This window comes from Triticum dicoccoides, chromosome 1B, assembly GCF_002162155.2.
Source record: "Triticum dicoccoides isolate Atlit2015 ecotype Zavitan chromosome 1B, WEW_v2.0, whole genome shotgun sequence".
In the NCBI taxonomy this organism is placed as follows: domain Eukaryota; kingdom Viridiplantae; phylum Streptophyta; class Magnoliopsida; order Poales; family Poaceae; genus Triticum; species Triticum dicoccoides.
In genome coordinates, this window is record NC_041381.1 from 681,665,212 (window position 1) to 681,680,841 (window position 15,630).

Genomic DNA, 15,630 nt, shown 5'->3' on the forward strand with positions numbered 1-15,630 from the left:
TGGGTGCTTGCGTGTGAGCTAGCATTCTGATGAGCCTCATTTGCTCTCCACTAGTCCAATGACAAGTCACAATGAGGTGGCAGCCTACCACAATTAGACTACCAATCCAGCAATGACATATTGGACCACCAAAGCGCTCCCACGAACAACTTAATTAATCATAGCATATCTTGGTGGTGCAAACCTTTCCAATCAATCTCCCTGATAGATCCCTGGAAACGTTTTAAACAAAGCTGCCCCAATCATGACTCCCTTGAACTCGCTTAAACAAAACTCTAATCTAAATATCTAGTGGTGAGCTGGGAAACGCACCGAGCTGCTGTGCCAATAATGCTGCCCCAACCTTGTGACTAGAGGCTATCAGATATGCTCCAGGCTCCATTTTGATAGCTACTCGCTCTTTGCTGCCTGCTTATTGCCTTTCTCAGATGTGCAGGCACAATCGATCGACGTCTTGGTGTTGACCTGTAAGCTTGGATGGAGCTGCGCCGTCCACATGCTCTGTCTGGATTAGGGTTTCTGGAACGTTTCGGAGAAAGAAATATCGAAGTCGCATGGCTCGCCGAGTCGCCACTCAACAACTTTGCCGATCCGTTAGTGGCAGCGAGTGGCAGGATTTTCTCCGGCGTCCTGCCGACCTTGTTTACCTGATGTATCGGCGATGTATATTTACTGTTCTGGTTCCTAGGTGGTGGCATGATTTGTGAACCATATGCCATGCACATGTATGTGCTTCCCCGGTAGGCTGGCATCAGTCGTTTGTGCGCATTCTGTGGCCTCGCGCGCTATCTGTACTAGTAAGTTTCACGTGCTTCGCACGCTAACCTATAAAGCACGCGCTTTTTTTTTAGAAAAGGAGGATGATCCCCGGCCTCTGCATCTGGTAGATGCATATGGCCACTTTATTGATTATTCTCGAGGACCTTACAAAGTGTTACAACAATAAGCCGGAATCCACCAACTAGGCAACATATGCCGATACTCCTATCCATATGATGAAGGGGTGCTAGCTGGGTCACTACCCAGACCACTCACCTAAACCTAACATCAAAAGCCGGAATCCCCAGCCTAGCCACATACCGGGTCTGGGGCATAAACCGGTCTGACGCACTCACAGGTGTCGTCTCCATCATCTTCCACTGGTCCATCTCCAAGCAGATTGAGGTGCCAACCTTGGCAGGCCCTCCGCCATCAACGCCACCATGACGCCAAATGACGACCACCACCTACGGTAGAACATCACCAAGCAGATGGAGCGCTACCACAAGATGAAGATCAGCGGTAGAATAGATAAATCGCCGCACACATTGCCGCCGCCAAACACCTCACACGCACCACGAAGCGCCCACCGTGCTTCCGGGGACCCCAGGCGACGCCTCAAGAAGGAGCGCGACGAAGGTACGACGCCGTCGCCCGCAAGGGGAACTAGAGCTTTCGCCCAAATGAAGAGCACAATGAGAGACGGGATAGGACCTCGACAAGGCCTCCAAGAAGGGAACCGACGCCCACAAGGCGCCGCCGTTGTCGTGGCCTCCGCCGACGGCCAAGGGTTTCCCCCGATCCCGCCCCCGTCCCAACCACCCAGCCAAAGACCTGGCCAGGGGAGCGCCCGCAGTCGGAGAAGGCGTCGGACTTCATCGTAGCAGGCACGCCGGGTGACGGGGCACCCCGACCCACCGTAGTAGACGTCCACCGAGACCTCGCCGCCCGCACAGCCGAAGTCGCGGACTACCAGCTCCCACGGCCGTCGCCCGTCGAGAGGCCACGCCGTCCACACCGTCCGAGGCCGCCGCCCCGGCATCCACCCACCGCGCACATCCCATCAAAACACGGAGAGCGACCCACACCGCCGCCACCAGGGAGACCACGCCGCGAGCACCCAAGCCGGGCGACGAAGCAGGGCCGCGCCGGCCAGATCCGGGCAGATCCGGCGATCCCCGGCCCACCAGCCGCCAGAGAGGAGCCAGCCCCGATCCAGGGCCGAGCCGGCCTGATCTGGCAGTTCGGCGGCCACCAGGAGTTGAGGAGGCGGGCGGCGGCATCTGATGCGGGGAGGGGGCGCCTCCACGTCGAGGCGGGTGCGCGGGGAAGCCCCGCCGCCGCCCACTGCCGCGCGGGCGGCTGCCGGCGGCGGCGGGGGAGGAGGAGGGGAGGCGGGGGGAAACCTGGGGGCGGCTAGGGTTTCGCCCCCGAGTCGCCCGGAGCGGACGACGCGGGGGGACGCGGGGGGACGCCTTAAAATGGGGGCACGCGCTTGACTGATGGATTATCCATGGAGCACATTGGCGAGTTTTATATCTTCGCATTTGGAAGCTCACCTCCAATGCTTGCTACTCCACTATCTCGGGCTTTTGCCATCTTTGCAAATGTCATATGGAGACCCCGGGACACATCCTATTCCAATGCCAATATACACATATAATCTGGTGCATGATCAAAGATTGGCTTTCGCCGTAAAAAAAGATATTGGCTTGGAAAAAGGGACCTCGATCCCGGAAATTGGCAACATTCAACTCCACCCACACTTGGTGAACCAAAGCGGTCGACTCAAATGAGCAACCAAACAATGCCATGCCCTATCTTCTTAAGCATGTGCCATGGGAGATTTTGAATGAGGAATGCTCGAATTTTTCACAACTTTGCATCTTTGTGTATATCACCCGGGTGAAACACTTAGGGGAGATCATTCCTGGAGAGTAGTTTTTTCTTTTTTTTGTGAATTTCCTGGAAAGCAGTCTGTTTGCTCCTTTTTGAATACGACTATGTACTTGCTCTTTACTCCTTGCTCATTTAATGAAAAGGTAAAACTTAATTAAACATTTACCATCTAAAATACTCCCTACGTTTTAAATATAAGTCTTTTTAGAGATTCCAATATGGACTACATACAGAGCAAAATAAGTGATTGTACACTCTAAAATATGTCTATATACATCTGTATGTAGTTTCTATTAGAATCTCTAAACAGAATTATATTTAGGAACGGGGGAAGTATGAGATGGTGAGCATATTAGAATGTGAAGTATCTATTTAGTTTCTTCTATGTTTATGGATTAGTAGAAATGTCTGTCTTTGCTTAGAAAAATGTGACTTGTACACGCTAGTTAGATTAATTGCCTGCAAAATATCCTGGATAGTGGTGCGTTAAACCCTTTTTATACGGCGGCTGAATCGTAATACTCCTTTTTTGACATCAAAATCGTGGTACTCCTAGTTATGTGATTAGACAGGTATCGGCTCGGTCAAGCTAAAAAAATCCATCCACTGGGACCGGCCAGACAACAAACGGGTAAGTTTCTGGAACAGCCTTCTAGCTTCTATGTTTTTTAAGGGAAATACCGTATAGCTTCTAGGTGGTTCCCGCAGCTGGTTCAGTGTGGACCTCTGCGACTCATGGCAGGAGAGGCGAATCCGGCGCATGCTAGCCGTTGGATACATAGTGCTGACGATTGATGAACGGTAGATGTCAATGTAGTGTGGGAAATCAATGGCTCCAACTCAAAGGTGTTTTGGTGGGAAGCTGGGAGGGAAGTGGTAAATCCAAATTTGAAACTGCTACACTATAGTAGTAGAGAAACTTTGGAAATGCAGCTTCTCAATTTTCGGCCATGATTTGTGAACCATATGCCATGCATGTGTGTGTGTTTCCCTGATAGGCAGGCAGATACGCATCAGTTTGTGAGTGTGCATTTTATGTGGCCACGCTATCTTTTTTTCCTTTCGGGAAAACATTCAATCTATTCATCTGCAATCATGGCGGTAAAGCGAACACCAGAAATAATAAAAATTACATCCAGATCTGTAGACCACCTAGCGATGACTACAAGCACTGAAGCGAGCCGAAGGCGCGCCGCCGTCATCACCCCTTCTTCACCAGAGCGGGGCAAAACCTGTTGTAGTACACAGTCGGAAAATTGTCGTGTTAAGGCACCATAGGACCAACGCACCAGAACAGCAACCGCCGTCGATGAAGAGTAGCGTAGATCGGAAGGATCCAACCTGAAAACACACGAACGTAGAGGAAAGACGAACAGATCCGAGCAAATCCACCAAGGACATATCCACCAGAGACACACATCCACACGTCCATCGACGATGCTAAACGCATCACCGAAACGGGGGCTAGGCGGGAAAAACCCTATTCCATCTATGTATTAAATGAGGTGGCCACGCTATCTAACACCGGCTATGGGCAGAGGGGAAATGATTAAATCAGTATATAGTTATACTCTTTTCGTTCGAAAATATAAAATGTATTAGATTTTCCAAACGTTATATCTTTCCATCTTGGACCGACTTTAAATATCATCATTTAGAATACCAAGTAAATATGAGCATAAATTTGATGGCTAATAATAGAAATTTGGTATTGTGAGTATCGATATTTTTCTGTAATCAAAGATAGAAGAGTTTGTCTTTAAAAAAAATACACCTTATATTTTGGAACAGTGAGAGTATATGTGTAGTTTGTGTCAGGCCAAAGTATGAAAATCCCTATAAAATTATATACTCCTCAGGTCAGGTTTATAGGATCAGCGTGGGTTTTAGATCGTCAATTTTACTAACGAAACATGTATTATATGCCATCAAAAGCATACTACTGGGTTCGTATTAGAATAAAGTTTATGAACATATAATTTATGTCGCCTTTAACATATATTTTGTCATTTAAATTGACAACCTTGGAACATGTGCACGCCCAATGCACCCATTAGGAGGAGTACATAGATTAAGAGATGGTTGTGTCGGTGTGGACATAGCCATGCTCCCAAGACTATTCGGACCACTGACTTCTATTATGCTAAATTGATAAACCTAATAAATTAAACTATTATGTTGTGAAAGTAGCTTTCCAGAAAAATTGATAAGTTTGGAGGAGGTTTTATCACATGTCCTGTCATATTTTACTGATAAGTATGACCAGTAGTACTATGTCACAACTAATGGGATAAAACTGGAGACATGTATAGGTTTCACAAAGGTTTCAAACCGACCTAGAAAATATAGTTCATATGTGGAGCAAAATTCACATAAATAACTCAATTAAAATGCAGTTCGGCAATTGCTAGACCAAGTCATTTGCATTGGGGTGAATTATGATAATTCTATTTTTATGAGCCCCTTTTATATGTTTCCTTTTATTGGGGTGATATATAGCTCATTGAAAAAAAATTAAGTTTTATTTTTGCTAACAGAATGTAGAGGCATGTATCCATATTGTGGTAGGCTTAGTGGTTCTACTTTTTGAGAGATAAGTGTATGACTCCCCTAATCAGTAATGTTCATGGTAGACACCCGTCAACTCTCTAAGACCCATTCATAATGTTCATGGGAATTCGATTTAGCTAACATAGCACCTGCTTGTCAATTTGTTTCACCAACATACTTTTTATGTGAAAATGAACACTTATCGTCGTTCAAATTTCAGATAAAATAAATACTAAAGCTGGGACTAAATGAAAATATACAAAAGAGAAAAACAAAAACTATATTAGAGGGGTGATATTAAAGAGAATAAAATAGTTTATAGAAAATAAAGTATAGAATGTATTCAATATAGAATGGAAAGGCAAATCCCGTACAGGCAGCGAACTGAGCATAGCCCAGATGGCTAGGTCCGAACCAACCCATTAGGGTTCAAGTCCTAGACTTGACAATGATAGTCGCATTTTCCTTGTTTCAGGACTTCCGGCGAGGTACCCGTCTGACTACGAAAGCGTTTGTGGCTACTTCGCCAATTTCAAGATGTTGTGTCTGTTCATGTGTTCGATTATAGGGTTGAGTGTATATGCGTTTGTACTCTGTTAAAATGATCACTTACAGGCGCAAAGTATGTAGAAAATGGGGGAACTAAGAACTTATACAATTATCATAATCTTCCTTTTGAACTTTTTTGATAATTTTTCATCATTTGTATTTCTTATTATCGTTATTACTGTTTTAGAATCTCATTTTGTTATGGAGTTATGTTTTTCGTTTTAAAGTGCTTCATTTTCTATTCTTCATTCCAGTTTATTGAATATTTACTTTGTTTCTAGATAGATACTTTTGAATTCCCCAAAAATATATTCAATTTCCATGAATATTTGTGATACCATACTAAAATACTTCCCCAAAATGGGGATGACCTTGAGTCGGTGATTTGTTTTCACAGAGAAATTATGATTTTAACACAATACAATCGCAAACGATCATATACACGCGCGTACACTCACCTCCCTTATGAATGTACGCACACATACCCTTTCCCTATGAGCACCGCCGACATAATGAGCAAACACACCATCTTGAGATTAACGAAGTCATCATGGGCGCATCGTAATTGACGGGAGCATCTCCTCCCACTGAATGAACATCGGCGAAAAACCTAAAATATATCTAGAGATATGTGAGCACCAATGCCAAGTCTAGGACTTAAACCTAGTGGGTTGATTCCACCACAAGGAAGTTAACCATATGAGGTACGCTTAGTTCACTTAGAGAAATCATGTTAGGTAAAGCAATTTGACATGCTTGTCGCCATGTGCGTGAAAAACACCTCTAGGCTTCGTAGAGGAATTGGGGCGTAAGATGGACGATGATTTGGTGAGTTGAGAGGTGTCCCTGTAATCAGATTAGAGTTAAGGGTTTATGATTAAACTCATATCATAATAGTACAGGGTGTATTCCATGCTTATACATTTGCTTCTAGTACAGGGGGTATCCCAATGCAAACAGTACCGGAGATCAAAGTTTCAGATAACTTAAGATATATCTAAAGCAAAGATAGCAGAAGGGAGTATCGAACTTGCATACACAGGAGACGTTGAGCATTACTTATATTCCCCACGTCCGTCCAAATGTGCACCTCCTTTATTTCTCCCCTAATGATGGAGATGGCCACTAAGGTAATGAATCATCAGGTGCACAGGGTGTTGCATCGATCGATCGACCAAGCGCGAGGCCTATAAATTGGGAGTGCTGTTTCAGAACAAGTCACAGCCACCAGCACATGCACACACGCCAGCCGTTGGGTGGGTGGGCGAGCTTGCAATAGAGCTTAAGCATGGCCGTGAAGATGGCATCGGACGGCCTGTGGCAGGGCGAGAACCCTCTGGACTTCGCGCTGCCGCTGCTCGCGGTGCAGATAGCCGTGGTGCTCGTCGTCACGCAGGGCCTCGCCTTCACCCTCAAGCCCCTGCGCCAGCCTAGGGTCGTCGCAGAGATCCTGGTATTCATATTATACATATATACGCTCCTTTAACTCTTCTTTTGTGTACGTATATACCGTGTGATATTGGTAAAGTGGAGAAGATAATAACCTGAGTCCCGAGACATACTACATGCATGGCTTGACATCGTCGTATCTGGTATGTATATAGGCTCCCAAAAAGAGAGCCATTATTAACGCCAACGCAATTGTGTGCGCAGAATATAGCACATTTCGGTTGCAATGCTATGTATATATTGCACAAGTGTTAAAACCAGATTTACAATGTAAGTGCACCCCTTATTGTACTCCCCCCTCCGGGAAATACTTGTTGAAGAAATAGATAAAATGGATGTAGGTAGAACTACAGTACATCCAGATACATAAATTTATTCGCAAATATTTCCGGATGGGGGGAGTAGATAATAGATTTTAATTAGGGGCAATGAAATAGGAAATTATCATAGCAGAGAGATTTAGGGGTAAGGTTCCTGCTGAAATTAAGCTATAGCTGTGGCGGCATCCACTAGTAGAAGATTCGCCAACATGTGGTGTGGTGAGCAATCTTCAAATCATATACGAGTAATTTTTTGCAGAAGAAGTTGGCAATCAATTCAGACCATCTACCGAAAATGACAGGCAGAAAAAAGACCGCCTGGTAATGCTGCACAATTGGTGCATATATATACTGTTGCCTGTTAGCTAACACATCAAGAATTCTGGACTCGCACGACCTGACGTTCTCAACCCGTTCTGCTGCCCTGCATGACATGCGTTTGACATCACAAGATCTAGTGCACTGAAAATTTACCAGGCGCACACACTCTTTTTGAGATGCTAGACTACCGACTCAACTTTTTCTTTCCCGGCAAAAATTAAATAAAAGGTTCGAACTTTTCTGCTAGCTTTGCAATGCTGAGGTCAGCTCAAATTATTCAAACGATAATTGTTTTTGGCTCCTGAGCTCCAGAAGTTTTTTATTTTGATTTTTGTAAATGCAATTACTAGTTTGAAGAAACAAAAAAGCATCTTATATCTCAGTCATGTGATGAACATACATTGTTAATGGTGCTATTACCGTTGCTTATTTTAGATCAACATAATTGTATTATTTTTGAGGAATAATTGTTTTTTATATAGGCTACATTCGCGGAAATGCCGTTTGGTGGCCGAGCACCATGCATGCCGTAATCTGGCTCGTCAGTGTTCGTACGGATCGGCCGCAATCCCTTGTGACTCACGCGTATTTGACCTGACACCTTTTTTACACCACACCGTATTCTCCATTTTATGCACAGTGTCATCCCATGTTAACGACACTGCTCGATCAGGCTGTTCACAGGTTCCACCGACTCGCCCATCATGTATAGGCAGTGCGTCATGTACACTTCCGTGCCATAGGAATATGCAAGTTCTGAGAACATGACCATCCTCCATGATACACTAATTAGTAATTACCTTGGTTTTGGGATTAGCGGTACTAGTTCTTAAGGGAAAGTTCTCGCTGCAGGCACCTCAGATTTACCCATGATTGAGAATAAGAAACTAATTGCAATTTCTTCTGATGATTACATTTGATTTTCATAATTAAGCCACTAACAATAGTAGATTTGGCCCAACTAGTACAAAAACGTTTTAAAACATACTAAAAACAGCAACAAATGTACAAAAAAATCTTCTTTCTTCATTGAGAACTAATCATTAGACTGCCCCAAAGAATCATTCCATTACAAACATAAAAAATATTTTGGATAAATTATCCATGGATTCAACAAGCAATGCCAATTGTCTTTATTTAGTGCACACATATTTATCATCAGGTACTCACATGCCGTACATGTTCCAATGGGTGAAGTCCTTTTTCTTGGATGGGTTATTGGACTAGTCCTTAATCGACCAGATTGAACAAATATATGTTGCATCTTGTTATTTTTTACCACGCGATCACCTCACTAAAAAAATCGCAATTTTACAATCGATGAAAAGTTATGCAAACAATTTTGTAGTACCAACAACAACACTTCTAATTTTAAGTACTCTAAGTAAGTACCAAAGTCCGGTCAGACGAATCATGTCGCCGCCTCCCAAACCAAGCCGCAGCCTCGGTGCCCCTCATCTTCTTGTCTGGTGGCCTCATTGGCGGCAAGAGGAGTGGGGGCCCATCCGTCTCGTTTTATTTTTCTTAGGTTTTTGCTTCTCCAACATCATCGACGAGGTGGTGGCGACGATGGCGTGTTAGAATATGGTCACTCTGGTCTCTCCCTACCTTGACGATGCTCGATCCGGCACCGATGAAGGGCCTGTGAGGGGTTTTGTCCGCAGATATTTTGGTTCCCTTCAGATCTTGATAGTTTGCAAGCGTGAGGGTTGATGCTCCAGCGATTAATAGATCTCATCTCAAAGGGCGAGCCGCTATTGCCGTCTTAAAAGCCCGGTATGGCGAGGGCGTTTGCAGATGTTAGTTTTCTTTGTTGTTGGTTGAGTGCAATTTTTAAATTTCGGCGGGTAGCATACAATCAAAGGACGGATACTAGTATGTTTTTAATGTAATTTATTTTTTGTGGTCGTTCTACATCCAATTGTCTATCCATTGTACTGATCTTTGTTCTCCTCGATATTAATTCAAAACTAATACGCCCTTTGAGTGTCTTTATTCAGAAAAAATAACACTTCTAATTCTCATCCAAAATATGAAACGTAGTTGTAGAAACAAGAATAAGAAAGATTTACATGGCCAATAAAATGATCTGAATCCACGGCCCGGCTCTCACGACCAAAATACCAGCTTGTGTTTGTATTGTTTCTTTTTTCAACATAAACTATAAAATTAGAATTCAACTTTAACCTTCCATCTCCACAAAACGTCAAGAATATTCAACCCCAAAAAGAGATTTATTGAGAATAGGTGCACTGGATACTTTCCCCTCGAGGAGTAATATATCGGCGATGTCACTAACAAAGTGATAATCATTTTTCTATAAATTGTTTCTGAATATGGGGTGATTTTTAAAAATATATATGCGATGAACATATTTTAAATACAAGATGAATATTTTTTATACATGTCATGGACATAATCCAAATAAATAATGAAAATATTTTCGAATTTGCGATGAACTTTTTCGCATACATGACCAATATTATTCCAATACGCGATGAACATATTTTAAATACATGTTTTCACTTCAAAATTGGTGAATATTTTTTAAATACATGATGAACATTTTCTAAATACGTGGTGAACAATTTTCATATACGTGACAAACATTTTCTTTCTGAATATGTGGTGGACTTGTTTTGAATACGCGGTGATTATTTTAAATACATGATGCACTTTTTTCAAATACACGATCAAGATTGTTTGTAATATGAGTCTAATAATTTAGCAGTGCCTTCAAAATATTTTTCACTCTTTTATTTTTTTATAAATGAATGAAATATAAAAAAATAGAACTTTTACAGAAATGTACGGCTATCGAAAAAATAAAGAAGAAAAAAAGGAATAACAACCAGCCTTGCATGTGCGGACGTGCGCTGTGATCGACTACAGGTGAGGGATAGCAGCAATTCAAACTCACCCAACGAGGCACATCATGTTCTTGCATCATCGCCCACGACGGAGGCTCACATACAAATACAGAAGACGAGAGAATGGCACCACGTGCGCTGTGATCGACTACAGGTGAGGGATAGCAGCAATTCAAACTCACCCAACGAGGCACATCATGTTCTTGCATCATCGCCCACGACGGAGGCTCACATACAAATACAGAAGACGAGAGAATGGCACCCCTGTATTTGCATCTGTATATAACTAAATGGTAAGAAGGCACGGATCCCAATCCCTTAACGTCCGCCCGGGATAGCGGCCTCCAGGCAGCTCGGCCTCCAAAACGCTCCACTCCTACATTCGAAACTATTTTCCCACCCCATCGTCTTTATAGTGCATTCTAAGTATCTAACATGCAAAGTAGTGTGGAAATTTTTCCCAACCTGTATTTTAGAGGGTATCACACTTGGCCTGTGTTTTAGAGGGTAACACATGATATTAACGATTAGTTCTAGAGGTTAATTCGGTAGTTGTATATTTTTTAAATTATCCGCAACTTTAGGATTAAGGGCTAGAGATGTGCATTTTCCATTACTAGACCCAAAGTTGCCCAAAATTTGTGCTTCCCGATCGGCAAGGCTTGATAGTCGGTAGAACCGTAGAAGTAACAAATACGGGATGTGTCCCTAAAAAATCAAATACGGGATGTGTAGAAATTTGATCATAAAATATAGTCCCTCTGTCCTAAAATAAGGGACGTTGATTTAGTATATATTTAGAATAAGTAATACTAAATCTTCTACGTTTATTTTGGGATGGAAGAAGTATAAGCATTTTTAGAACAGTTTTGCTAAGTCTCAATCGACTGAGACTTAAGTCTCAGTTGATACTCTATCCGTGTGATCTTACATTGAGGTCCATGCACAATTTTCTTTCGAGTTTTTTTCTTTCTTTTGTATGTTACGTTACTTGATTGAGATTTAGATTGACACCTAGCTACACCCTTTTTAAATCACTTGTAAATGTTTTGAATGTCTAATTTGCGCAGGGCGGCATCTTGCTCGGACCTTCGGCCCTGGGCCGGTGGGGCGCCTTCCGCCGCACACTCTTTCCGGAGTGGAGCACCGCCGCGCTCGACACCGTATCGGGCCTCGGCCTGCTCCTCTTCCTCTTCCTGGTCGGCCTCGAGCTCGACTTCTGTGCCGTTCGCCGCGTGGGGCCCCGCAGCGTTGCCATCGCAGCGGCCGGCATCGTGCCCCCACTGCTCGGCGCCGCCGGTGTCGTGCCACTCCTCGACCTCGCCATCCCGGCGCCCCGCCAAGCCTCCCACTTCTCGCTGTGCGTTTTTCTCGGCGCCGCGCTCTCGGTGACCGCTCTCCCCGTGCTCGCCTGCATCCTCAAGGAGCTCGGCCTCCTCGGAGTGCCCTTCGGCGAGACCGCCATGGCCGCCGCCGCCGTGAACGACGTGTTCGCGTGGACGCTCCTCGCCCTCGCTCTCGCCGTGTCCAGCGGTGGTCGCGAGCCAAAGGGGCCCGCTCTCGCGCCGGTCTACATCCTCTCGTCGGGCGCGGTCTTCGTGGCGTTCACGTTCTTCGCGCTCCGCCCTCTCATGGCGCGCCGCGCAGGCCCCTGCAGCTCGGACGGCGACCTTACCTGCACATGCGCCGTCGCGTGCGCACTCCTAGCGGGCGCCGTGACCGACGCCATCGGCGTGCACCCCGTGTTCGGCGCGTTCGTGTTCGGGCTAGCTATGCCCCGGGAGGACGGCGTCGCGGAGCGCATCGGCGAGAAGGTGACGCCGCTGGTGTCCGGGCTGATGCTGCCGCTCTACTTCGCCACGAGCGGACTGCACACGAATGTTGACAACGTCCGGGGCGTGGCGGCGTGGGGGATGGTCGCGCTCGTGGTGGCCGTGGCCGTGGTCGGGAAGTTCGCCGGGACGTTCACGATGGCGGTCGCCGGGGCCGGCATGGCCAGGCGCGAGGCGGGCGCCCTCGGCGTGGCCATGAGCGCCAAGGGGCTCGTGGAGCTCATCGTGCTAAACATCGGCAAGGAGAAGAAGGTCAGTACTAGTATATATAGTTATATACACACGGACGTTGTAAATTGTAGGAGTAATTATCAGTTGCTACGTACGGGGAGTCACTCACGGGCTCATGTGCGTGCAGGTGCTGGACGACACGACGTTCGCCATCTTCGTGATCATGGCGCTGACGACCACGGTGATCGCGACGCCGCTCATGACGGCGCTCTACCGGCAGCCGCCGACGGCCACCACGCCGGAGAGCGATGGGGTCAAAGGAGGCGACGCTTGCCCGGCATAACTCGGGGATTATCGGTTATGCTCCATACTTCGGCAGTGATACTCGCTGCGAAACCTGCAGCTATGTGAATCGTTTGGTTTGTGTGTTCGTGCATGTAGCTACGAGGCCATGCAGGCAGCTGTTGCTCTGTCTTCTTGTTGCTGTAGCTACCAGGGATCCCTGAGCGATAGCCATGTGCCGTAGTAAGCTTCGCAATGTACCATTTTGGGTTTATAGATGTAACGTCTTACGTGATTGCCCTCCGGCGATGAGCGTTCAGTGGGAGGAGACATTTCCGTCGACCACGAGGCGCCTACGGTGACTTTGAAAATTTCAAGATGATATGCAGCCTAAGTCTTTCGAAGGTGCTTATAGATATAAGGAGTGCGTGTGTTTATAGAGATAAGTGTATGCGTGTATTTATAAGTGCTTGCCTATGTATTGTGTTAAAAAAACTACAAATTTCTTTCCTTTACTACAGAGGAAATAAAAGATGAGACCAATTCCATGCGCAATGAGAAAACTCTTGGGCCTGGCGGATTTAATACCTTTTTTAAGCAAGGCTAAAGATTTGTTATTTTGAATTAAGGAAGAAGGTTTTAAAAGGCCGCAATGCCAGGAACAAATAACTACTACTCTCTCTCTCCTGAAAAAACTACTACTCTCGTGGCATTACAATACTTAAGTAGGTGGCACTGGCCATAGCCCAAGGATGAGCCTCCTCTTTGATCTTCGGGACGACCATCATGGTCGTAGCAGTGGAGCTGCAAACGACCCTCAAGTTGCGCTCTTTCTAAATCTCCCAAGACATAAACATGAATAAGGTGGCCATAGCCTTGCTCTGATTTCCGCGCTCAATCACATTTTTAATCCACGATTCTCGAACCGAGGCCTCAAGTCTCTAGCCCTTCATTACATCACCATGCAGGCCAATCCACGATGCAGCATCGGCTAAAACACGCTGGGAGAACCTGCCCTGGAAGAGAAGATGTGCTGCAGTTTGTTAGACTTGCTTGCAAAGCGGGCAAAGGTTGTAGTTCGGCCAGCCGGGACGGTGCAATCGATAGGTCGTCCACACTCTGTTTTTAATTATCAACCAAGCAAAAGACTTGCATTTCGGAGGGGGGCCAAACCTTCCAAACAACAGCAGGCATGATGTTAGTTCGTGTGTCCCACAAACTACGCCATATGGGCAGTCGACGTCGAGTATTCTTCTTGAGAGGTGAATTTCCATAAGATAGTATCTTGCGCACCGTTGTTGAGAGTAACCAATGTTGAGGATATCGCTTACCGTTATCGTCTATGCCAGTTGAGGATCAGAGATTAATAAAAAATCGGCTGATTAATCGATTTTATCGATTGACTATTAATCGGATAAATTTTTGCAAACCCCTTGTTGCCAACACTAAAATATGCTATATTCAACACCAAAACAATATTGGACAGAAGTGTTACCTTGATTCCTAGCCTTTGAATCCTCGTACAATGACAAAAAAAATAGAACAGCAGTACAAATAGAACAGCAGTACATATAGCGGGCGCCGTGACCGACGCCATCGGTGTGCACCCCGTGTTCGGCGCGTTCGTGTTCGGGCTAGCTATGCCCCGGGAGGACGGCGTCGCGGAGCGCATCGGCGAGAAGGTGGCGCCGCTGGTGTCCGGGCTGATGCTGCCGCTCTACTTCGCCACGAGCGGACTGCACACGAATGTCGACAACGTCCGGGGCGTGGCGGCGTGGGGATGGTGGCGCTCGTGGTGGCCGTGGCCGTGGTCGGGAAGTTCGCCGGAACGTTCACGGTGGCGGTCGCCGGGACCGGCATGGCCAGGCGCGAGGCGGCCGCCCTCGGCGTGGCCATGAGCGCCAAGGGGCTCGTGGAGCTCATCGTGCTCAACATCGGCAAGGAGAAGAAGGTCACACGGACGTTGTAAATTGTAGGAGTAATTATCAGTTGCTACGTACGGGGACTCACGGGCTCATGTACGTGCAGGTGCTGGACGACACGACGTTCGCTATCTTCGTGATCATGGCGCTGACGACCACGGTGATCGCGACGCCGCTCATGACGGCGCTCTACCGGCAGCCGCCGACGGCCACCGCGCCGGAGAGCGATGGGGTGGAGCTCAAAGGAGGCGACGCTTGCCCGGCATAACTCAGGGAATATCGGTTATGCTGCATACTTCGGCAGTGATACTCGCTGCGAAACCTGCAGCTATGTGAATCGTTTGGTTTGTGTGTTCGTGCATGTAGCTACGAGGCCATGCAGGCAGCTGTTGCTCTGTCTTCTTGTTGCTGTAGCTACCAGGGATCCCTGAGCGATAGCCATGTGCCGTAGTAAGCTTCGCAATGTACCATTTTGGGTTTATAGATGTAACGTCTTACGTGATCGCCCTCCGGCGATGAGCGTTCAGTGGGAGGAGACATTTCCGTCGACCACGAGGCGCCTACGGTGACTTCGAAAATTTCAAGATGATATGCAGCCTAAGTCTTTCGAAGGTGCTTATAGATATAAGGAGTGCGTGTGTTTATAGAGATAAGTGTATGCGTGTATTTATGAGTGCTTGCCTATGTATTGTGTTAAAAAAAACTA

The 15,630-nt window shown here is 46.2% G+C and overlaps 1 protein-coding gene across 1 annotated transcript; it reads left to right on the forward strand.

Moving 5' to 3' along the window:
- The first annotated feature begins 7,045 nt into the window (after positions 1 to 7,045).
- Positions 7,046 to 15,192, forward strand: LOC119349636 (cation/H(+) antiporter 20-like). Its single transcript, XM_037617713.1, has 3 exons — positions 7,046 to 7,210; positions 11,788 to 12,801; positions 15,031 to 15,192. The coding sequence occupies exons 1-3, from the start codon at positions 7,046 to 7,048 to the stop codon at positions 15,190 to 15,192; spliced, it is 1,341 nt and encodes a 446-aa protein (XP_037473610.1).
- The last annotated feature ends 438 nt before the right edge of the window (positions 15,193 to 15,630 follow it).

Bases quoted from the DNA above. Each gene is read 5' to 3' on its own strand.
- LOC119349636 (XM_037617713.1), top strand. From the start codon at position 7,046: ATGGCCGTGAAGATGGCATCGGACGGCCTGTGGCAGGGCGAGAACCCT. The intron at 7,211-11,787 runs GTATTCATATTA...TAATTTGCGCAG, and splicing joins GGGTCGTCGCAGAGATCCTG to GGCGGCATCTTGCTCGGACC. The intron at 12,802-15,030 runs GTCAGTACTAGT...ATGTACGTGCAG, and splicing joins ACATCGGCAAGGAGAAGAAG to GTGCTGGACGACACGACGTT.